Source organism: Mytilus californianus, unplaced genomic scaffold (genome assembly GCF_021869535.1).
Source record: "Mytilus californianus isolate M0D057914Y unplaced genomic scaffold, xbMytCali1.0.p SCAF_1, whole genome shotgun sequence".
Taxonomy (NCBI): Eukaryota; Metazoa; Mollusca; class Bivalvia; order Mytilida; family Mytilidae; genus Mytilus; species Mytilus californianus.
Genome location: NW_026262581.1, coordinates 25,415,558 through 25,425,639, shown reverse-complemented (window position 1 = coordinate 25,425,639; position 10,082 = coordinate 25,415,558). Strand labels below are relative to the sequence as shown.

Here is a 10,082-nt window from a genome sequence, read left to right as displayed (position 1 = left end):
ATTTCAATCATCGGGTACATTTTTGTAAAAATCATGGAGTTAAAATATACCCAATTGTACGACTTTGCTCCCAGCAGAGCTATAGAAACATTACATTAACGGCTGTTACACGGACACTTTTTATGAAGTTGCACGGACACTTTTATGATAAGAGTCACTCGTGCATTGAGTCAGTACATAGGCACTTTATCGTACACCTTGTAACTCAATTAACAGTTTTTATAAAAAAAAAATTATGTGAAAAGTGTTCATAAAATTTGCATTTATAGCAAAGCTATTTATGTCTAAAAATGCTGAAATTAAATAAAGTCTCTACGAATTTACTGACTGCAAGAGTCATAAAATGTTCCATATACAAACCTTTCGTCGGTTTGATTTATAGAAATTCGGTTGAAATCTTTCGAATCGTCAAGATCGAACTAATCGCAAAACTAATTTTCCTCTTTTCTTTTCATCTTCAGGGACACAAGTCTAATTGTGAAAGCGTAAAATAAGACTCAACATCAAATAAACTACCACCAATTTTGGACATGACAAAAGTTTTGTCACGTGATCAATACTTGGGTCTACTCGAATATCACATAAAAGTAATGAGTTCAAAAATTCACTGAAAAATTATATTTCCTAAATACATGTATGTGTATCCCCCCAAAAAAACAAGCCAAAATCCAATATTTTGCAACACATATCATTCTTCATAGCAAGAGGAACAGCTTTTATTTTTTAGATTTGTATGTTTTCTTCATTTCATTGATTTAATAGCTATACTTGTTTTTACGTTTGTCTGATTTCTCTTTCTTATTTAGTTTTCATACTTCATTGATTTGTAAATGTCTTAAATTTATTATTCATATTTTTGTTGTTTATTTTATTTGTTTGTACGTACGTATGTTGTTTATTTGGGAGTGGAGGGGCGTATGAGCCGTGGTAGGGGCAACTGTCCTCAATTTAAAATGGAGTGGGTGCATATTTTGTTGGAGTGGATGTCGTATATATATGCAGAGGCATAGGAGTCGATAAAATGGATAATACCCGCTTCACACACTTTCAAGAGTAAGATGCAAAACTATGTCCCCCATTCTGCACAACTTTTTGGAACTTCTTTTGTTGTTATTGAAATACACAATAGCTACCATAGCGGACATTTACGTACTTCTAAAATACTAGACTAGATTTTGTTTTGCTTGTCACTTTAAGAAGTCTCGCCCCTTTTCAATCTACTTCTACGATCCCGATATGTATCAAAGTAATTATAATATCAACAATAATTTTACTCGGACACAGCTTGAAGAATTATGAAGCTGTAGTGTTCAAGTTAAGTTCACACTGACGATCAGATCAACTCGATTAAGCCCGATCAAGACAGATTAAGTGATCGGGAGACTGGTCTGACTCAATCTACGTTTTTCGGGGTTGTCTACCTTGCTCGTCATCGATCTGACTTTCTACCCGAGAATTTTTGACATGTCAAAAAAATTCGAGTAAGGATCGAGAAGCCAGTCACACGAGAAGAGATCGGGAATTCGTCGAGTAGCGGTCGAATTAATCGGGAAAGGATCGTGTAGAGATCGAGTTTGGTCGGAATACAAATATTTTACCGATCAGTACTCGATCACCTCGACCTTTGCTCGTCTAATATCCGATCATTTCCCGATCAACGCCAACCTGTTTGATCTGTGGTCTAGATTAACTCGACCAATGCCCGATCGCATCTAGAACACTGCGACTTCTATTATTTTTGATCCCAGACCAACTCGACCAATACCCGATCTCTACGCGACCAAATTCGACCACTCTTCGATCTCTACTCGGTCATACACGAGTACACATGACTGCTACACGATTCCTTAAAAGGGAGTGCAGATCTTATTTACTCTCTGCAAAAAAATATTGTCACTGTTTATTTTTAACTGTATAAAAGATTAACTCCGCAAAAATTCCTCCATGTACAGTACTTGTCTGAACTTTTGCAAGGATCTCAGGTGCTCCGGAAGGGAAGCAGATCCTGCATTTTGGCCCCGGAGGATTTTTCAAATATGAAAGTAATTGTGCAATAAAATTCATTTTTAGACAGCTGACGACTAATGTAGCCTTCATAGTGGGTTTATTAGAATATCAATATTATTTTTTACCTGTTTTATGGGCTATTTTCTGTTTGACTGTCCGTATTTTTCGTAGGTCCAGAAATATTTGTAGTATAAAAATAAGAAGATGTGGTATAATTGCCAATGAGATAACTCTCCACAAGACACCAAAATGACAAATGATTTTTATTTGATCTCTTGGTAGATATATGTAAACAGTTTCAGAAAAGGTATAACTCCAAGGGATTGAAATTCTACTTTTGGCCAAATTTTGGGGAAATATGTGACATCTTTACCCCCCTTTTTGCAATATTTTTAGCAAATACATACAGGTTGTTGCCATGGATACACCAAAAAGAAATTATCTTTAAACCATTCAACTACTGGATATCAAATCTATGGAAAATACTGATTACATACATATGCACATATATGAAACAAATAAGCTCAATTTGTAAGAAAGCAAGGAAAAGGGGATGGTAAAATTTATGTATACTGCTATCTAACTTAAGTAACAATCTAGTGACAAATCTCATTTGGTGGTGTATTTTCAAACAAAGAGCAGTAAACTCTCATAACATATCAGCGTCCACTCTGAGGAAGTTTTTATAATCATTGGGGTCCTCTTTGTTGAGCTCCTGCAAGTCTCTCATACTGCCCATACAGTGGTTGCCGTGTCAGCCACTGCCTCACCTAGATTTATCGGGGCCCGTTGCTGTCTACGCCTTCTTGTTCGTCTTCTACGTTCTCTTCAAGCTCCTTCACAGCTTTTAACCTGTGCCACAAATCCAACTGCTTTATTTCCATGTAGATATTTTAAATGTATGATTTTACTCTGACCTTCAGTGAACTACTGAATCTAACCAACTAAATTGAGAATGTATCCATGGGACACAGATAATGCCCCCCGCTTGCATATAACGTTATAAAGGGTCATTTCTCAAGAACGGTAAAAGTGACGCCAACCAAATTCGCACTTCAAATTCGCACTTGATCTGTGTTTTATGGTAATAAGCATTGTGTATACGTTTCATAACAGTTGGTTGAGGCAAAATAAAGTTAGAGAACGGAAACTAATTGTTGGCACGTACGTACGTACGGACGGACAATGGTAACACTTAATGCCTCCTCCGCTGCGCCGGGGCATAAAACATTCAGACTTTTTTTATACTGAAATTGTACATACCCGACCAATTCATGACTATCCCTACGACCCCTTTACGATCAGGTCGATCTGGTCTGGTCGAGATCGAGCTGAAATTGAGTATAGTTGATTTGGTCTAGCTAGTCAATTGAAGATTGTGTGGAGATCGTGAATTGGTCGGAATAATCGAATATGTATTCAATTAGTGATCGGATTTGAGTCGTGATGGAGTCATTAAGGAGTCGTGAATGGTCGAGTTAAAGTCGTGTACAGTCGGATAGCGGTCGAGTAGAAGTAGTAAACAAGGCCGATAAAGAATTTGGTTACGCTTGGTCGTGGAAATTTGGACAATCGGATCATCGAGTTGATCTGATCGGCAGTGTTAACCTAGCTTACGCAAAATCCCTAATTTATTAAAGATTAAATATCTCTAAACATCGTTGTACATAGACAAGTAACTATGTGTTTAATCTTTTTAACTATGCAGTAGTCTTCCAAATGCATTACTTTAAATTAAAAACGTTGTACACGTCACATACAAAACAAAAGTAACGAAAGAAACGGGCTGGTAACAACCAGCCGTATATTGACCGAACTACTCGTGCAGAAAAACTATACGACAACGGCTATTATATTACTAGCCTCTTTGTTTTGTTACCTTTGTTCTGTATCTGATACTTATCGTATCATAATAAAACAAGGGGAAATCAAATAACTCCGTGAACATGGCAGTCGTGTTTTTTAAATAGACGTTTTCAGAAAATTACTATGACCTACATTTTATGTATTGCATAACCAGGATAACATAACTTACCGATCTATTTATTGATTTATTCATTATGCATTAGTTACCATAATGTAAATGTGGATATGTACATTGTTAGCGTAAAGGTAAGTGTACATGTACATTTAAAACTGTTAATTTACAGTAAAACAATTTAAAGTAAACAATTTATAGAATGCGACACGTATCTTATGAATACTTATATATATTCTCGAGGGGGAATGTGGGGAGGGCGCACTTCAATAATTTTTGGAAGAAATAAGCAGCTGAGACATTAGGTATCCCACCTTTTGCTCATATTTTTAATACTAAAAATACATACATGTACTCAATAATTATAAAAAACAAGAAGATGTGGTATGATTTCCAATGAGAAAACTCTCCACAAGAGACAAAATAACATATAAAGTAATAAACATGTTCTGACAAAAAAAGTACATATAATAAAATTAAATATTTACCTATGAACATAAATTAGAAGAGTTAAAATATATATGAGATTTACGAATAACTAATATCATTTAAAGTAGTTTCGGATAGTATAGTATAATCAACGACCTTATATATATATTCATTCAAACATTCTGTCCGCTATCAAATTATTATTATAAGCTTGAAGTAGTGACGCATACCAGTCTTGCATCCCTACCACTCAGTACGAAGAAAGTGCCCAAACCAACACCACCCAATTTCGAGCTATGTACCACGTGCTTAGAAAGATTATACATTGGAATTTATATATCATGCATATTTCATACGATGAATTTATAATCTTTTAATCAGTTTAATTTGGGTCTGGAGCTGGCATGTCAGTAACAACTAGTAGTCATTTGTTAGTTTATGTTATCATTGTCATTTTGCTTAGTTTTAGTTATTTCTCTTACCTATTCTGACATCGGACTCGGACTTCTTTTAAACTGAGTTATTGTGCGTATTGCTGTGTGTTTGTTTATTCTACATTGGCTAGAGGTATAAGGGAGGGTTGAGATCTCACAAAACATATTTAACCCCGCCGCATTTTTGCGCCTATCCCAAGTCAGGAACCTCTGGCCATTGTTGGTTTTTATTTAATTTCGGTTCATTTATATATTTCGGAGTTTACGTCCATTTTCTATGAACTAGTACACATTTTTGTTTAGGGGCCAGCTGAAGCTCGCCTTTGAGTGCGGGATTTTCTCGCTGTTTTGAAGACCCATTGGTGACCTTGGGCTGTTTTCTGCTCTGTGGTCGGGTTGTTGTCTTAATTTTATTCAAGTAATTATGGCACTATATTTTACTATTTAAATGTTCATATTATTTTTTATAAACTTGTAACCTTTACAATCACGGAACCGGGAATGAATTTCATTATTTATTCCAATGTGAGTTTCAAACAGTTGAACAGTTTTGTCGGTTTATATTGTCAGTCTTGATATCTTTATCACATCCATGTGAAGGATTTTTATAAACACAAAAGTATACAATCGTATTGGTTCACACTGTATTGGAAATCTGCTTTTCCGCGATAAAAATGTCATGACACAAGTGTATAAACATAGCTTCCCCCTTTTACAAAGTTATACATGTTATATATAATGAATTACTTACAAAAAAGTAAAATGACAAAAATAGCGAACTCCGAGGAAAATTCAAAACGGAAAGTCCCAAATCAAATGGCAAAATCAAAATTCAAACACATCAAACGGATGGATAACAACTTTCATATTCCTGAATTCGTAGAGGCATTTTCTTATGTAGGAAATGGTGGATTAAACCTGGTTTTATAGCTAGCTAAACCTATAACTTGTATGCCTTGTATTTTTTATTTACCGCAACAATTCATTTGTTTCTTGTTTCAAGCAATTTCAATTATATCATTTGTGTAACTAGAGTTTATATCTACATTAATTAGTGAGTTTTGTATCACATGATTATTAATCAGCCGTACAGCGTATTTAAACTTAAACACACAAGAAAAAAATATACCGCTTTAATGTGATCGGTAACATTGGATACAAATCTTGTTTTCAACATATAATAATATTTGATAGTATATAAGTCAGATAATGCATATTTCAAAGTTTGTCTTGTCGTATAACACAACCTTGGCGTGCCAAGATTACCCAAAGAAAGAACTCCATACGACCGGTCGTTCATTTGATAAATCATACCAACCCTCGGTATATTGTTTGACAAGAAAAACCTTCAAATATGTATTATCTTTATATATATTGTATCGTATGCACCATATTGTGTATATGATAACAGAAGGAGGTTCAATAATAATTGACATCCTTGTTCTTTTGTCTTAAACAGATAACTGTTGCATTAGAAATCATACAAAAACCCCTGATATTTTATACAATATTCCAGGCTGGGTCAAACATTATTTTGATATACCATAAGCCTAGTATAATAACATGTACAGATTTTTTTACTGTTACAATAACTGAACAATAAGTATTTGTTTACAGATAAAATAAAGACTTTCAGATATTTGATATTTTATAACGTAAACAATTGAAGATGTCGGAACATGTTGCCATTCTGCCAGGACTTTGGAAACTGAACTTGAATATTACATTTGAAAATGATATGAAGTTAACTGCTGATGCTGTAGATGGATTAAAGAAGCGTATAACCGACGAAAACATAATAGTTCATAATGTTCTTGAAAACATGATCGCCATCTTGAAAAACAAGTCATCTCGTGGAAAGATCGAATCAAGGAAATGCCTAGAAAATATACTGAGTCGCGATCCTAGAAACTTAAATGCATTAGCTGATATTGAACATCTTAGTCGTACTCAACACAGAACTTCCGAGGCCGATCAGTATAAAACAAGACTAGAAAATATTTTGCAAGGTCAAACTATTAATGATTTTCGAACAAAATCAGTATGTTTAATGGAACAAGGATATGCAATCCTGTATGAAGAATCTGCAAACATTGAACAAATTTCAAAAAACAGACTTTCCGAAAGCTATAGAATGTTATTGTCTGAACATAAAAAGGGAACAGGTCGAAGGAAAGATTACCTACAACGGTGCGTTTATCACAATAAACAGGCACTGAGCAATTTGCAGTTGGCAATCGAATGTAAAGGTCAAAGTGAAATGCTCACTAGAAAAATAACAGCTCTAGAGAAATTTGAGGAAGCAAAAAGTATATTTGATTTGATAAAAGAGAATATCATTTGGTCTTTTTACATAGGCGTAGCACTTAATAGAAAATACGATTCCATTGAAAGTTTAAGTAACGAAGATGGGAAAGATAGATCGGAAGAAATGAAAAATGTCACTTTGAAGGCAACTGATATATTTTGGAAAATAATTTCAAGTAAATGTCCAACTGACCAAAGTCTTGTTGTATATCAGGCAAGGTCGTTTGCCCTAATCGGACACATTCTTATTCGACGTAAACATTGTGTTCAAACATCTGAGGAAACGTATACTTTTACCAGCGATCAAGTTTTTCAAGTTTTTCTCAACAACCCCATTTTGCCGTTTGAGAAAGCACAAGAAATGATACAAAGTGACACGCTTATTCTTAATCGTTATGGAAGGGCATTATGGAATTTATCAGAACAACATCATGCCCGAACAGATAAGATAGATTTTCTTCGCAAGGCTGAACGTTTATTATCAAATTCCATAAAAGAGAGTTCTCTTAACTGGTTTGGTTATACTACTAGAATGTTAGTAAGAAAAGACATTGGACTTTTTTATATTGGAAACAATAAACCAAGAGCAAAATCTTTTTTTGAACTTGCAGTCAAAGATGGTTACCAGTGTTTCATTTCCAAAGGTACACCAAAAGCAATATGTCAACTTGCCGAAATTTGTCAGTTCTTAGGAAAATTTCCAGACATACGGAAGTACGGAATCAGATATGTTAAAGAAAACGAAAAACGGTATTTACTCGACGCTTTAGATTACTTAAATTTTGGACTCCACCAGGGCGGTCCAACTGACTATTTTCTCGCATATCATATGGGAACCGTATTATATGACTTAGATGAGATAAAATCTGCCATTGACTGGATGAAGCGAGCTGTGTCTTTATCTAATACGAATTCGAATATGGCACTGAAACTTGCATGTCAATATATGATAAAAAGATATATGAAGGAGGTAGATGAAAAACTCAATGTAGTTTATCTATTGAAAGAGTTTGTGTTTACAATGATGAAAGGGAAAGAAAAATATGAAAAGATCCCAGATGTTTATAAATTTATTTTCAAACACGAGAAAGAGGCTTTTATGAGAGTAATTGCAGATATTTTCAAGATACCACACATATTAGACGGGCCCAGGGTAAAGTTGATTACAGAGTGCATACAAACATGTACTCCATTGTTGACGAATGACATAGAAAATTCACAAATTTTCCATGAATACATTAGAGCAGTCCCAGAATTGAAACTTATGGATGACATTGAGCCACAGTTACAAGAAAGGTCTCAATCGAATACAGTTCCTATTGGACCAGGAAACAATAATTCACCAGAAGGATTTGTCTACGATTTTTTTGTATCTCATAGTCATAAAGATGCTGACTGGGTCTTGAGTCGTCTTGTAGCTGATTTAGAATCTGCATTCACAGATGACGATGTGGTTCTTAGGGGTAAGATATGTTAAAAGATACAGTAAACATATAATGTGTAAAGAGGAATAAGTTCAATATATATCGGGTCATAATCCTTTCATTAAAGCATGTGTATTACTCGTTGATAACAAAACACTTTATAAAAGTGATGCATTCCAATTGTTATTTGGGATAAACCTGCATCAGGAACGCTTAAATGAAATATTCAATACAAAAGACTTGAATATTTGAATATATAAGGATATGTTTGATTAATTTATGAACGGATAATGTATGAAAGATTACTAATGAGCTGACGATACACCCGAGGACTAGAAGTCCACCATCAATGGTATCGACCCTTTTATAGAAAATGAAAAAAAAACCGATTTCTAAGCCAAATTCAAAAAGAGTAAGTCCATAAAAACTGATAAAATCAAACGCTAGCAATCAAAGGAACAAGAGGAAACGACTGCCATATTCCTGACTTGGTACCAGCATTTTCCAAAATGTTGGGTTAAAATTACAGACAAAATTAACGCAAAGCTTCGCAAATGTATTAAAGATATGACAAGCATTCACAAATCACACATTAGAAAAGGAAATTATTCGTTTAATGGTGGGTTGTATTTACAATTCTCCCACTGTGAAAAAAAAAAAATCTACAAATATTTTTTATGTTTTAGGTTGTATAGCGGATCGTGATTTTGAACCTGGTAAATTCATATTTGAAAATATTGAAAATTCTCTCAGGAAAAGTTCAAAGATATTATTGGTTATAACCAATAATTTTGTTAGCAGCTACTGGTGTCAGTTTGAAACCAGTCAAGCATTACTTGAGTCAATGGAATCTAGAAAAGATTGTATAATTCCACTTTATCTTGAAGAGTGTAATATTCCAGATAAACTAAGACATATAACATATGCTGATTTTACTAAAGATGATGAGTATATTTTCGAAATTATGAAACTTAAAAGAGCCCTCCTGCCTGAATGATCAGTAGGTTATACTCTAATTTATTGTTTTTCAGATCTAGGCAATTGTAATAATGCTGAACATAATTATGTTGATAAATAATTTGTCATCTAATTTGTGTGCAAAAAAATGTTTATAATATGAAAAAAGTATACCAATATGAGTATTAATATCATTGTAAGTCAGAATACAAATACAGAAACAAATGGAAAATAAAGCAGTACATGTCACAACATACAAAGTGTATCTCGAAATGATAGATAATATTCATGTCATGTAATGTACTAAATCAAGAAAGAAAAAAACTTTTAGTTTATATAAATACATATTCAAACACATACTGAGCTCGAGTTATCCTAGTTTTTAGAAAATGTGTAAGAGTCATAATAATAAATGTACGGGTCATTCCTTCTGGTTATGCTTTACTTTGATATTTGATGTTGGATTGTTTACAAGCGCTCTAATAGCATGATACTGTGTATATGAAAATAACACTTAATTAAGTCCGAAATATTATACGTAACCAT

General features: G+C 33.9%; 1 protein-coding gene across 1 annotated transcript; it reads left to right on the top strand.

The window, feature by feature from the left end:
- Positions 1-4,049: 4,049 nt before the first annotated feature.
- On the top strand, positions 4,050-9,731 carry LOC127714133 (uncharacterized). Its single transcript, XM_052220119.1, has 3 exons — positions 4,050-4,119; positions 6,466-8,618; positions 9,266-9,731. Exons 2-3 carry the CDS (start codon positions 6,518-6,520, stop codon positions 9,574-9,576), a joined length of 2,412 nt encoding a protein of 803 aa, XP_052076079.1. The 5' UTR covers positions 4,050-4,119; positions 6,466-6,517; the 3' UTR covers positions 9,577-9,731.
- Positions 9,732-10,082: the final 351 nt, after the last annotated feature.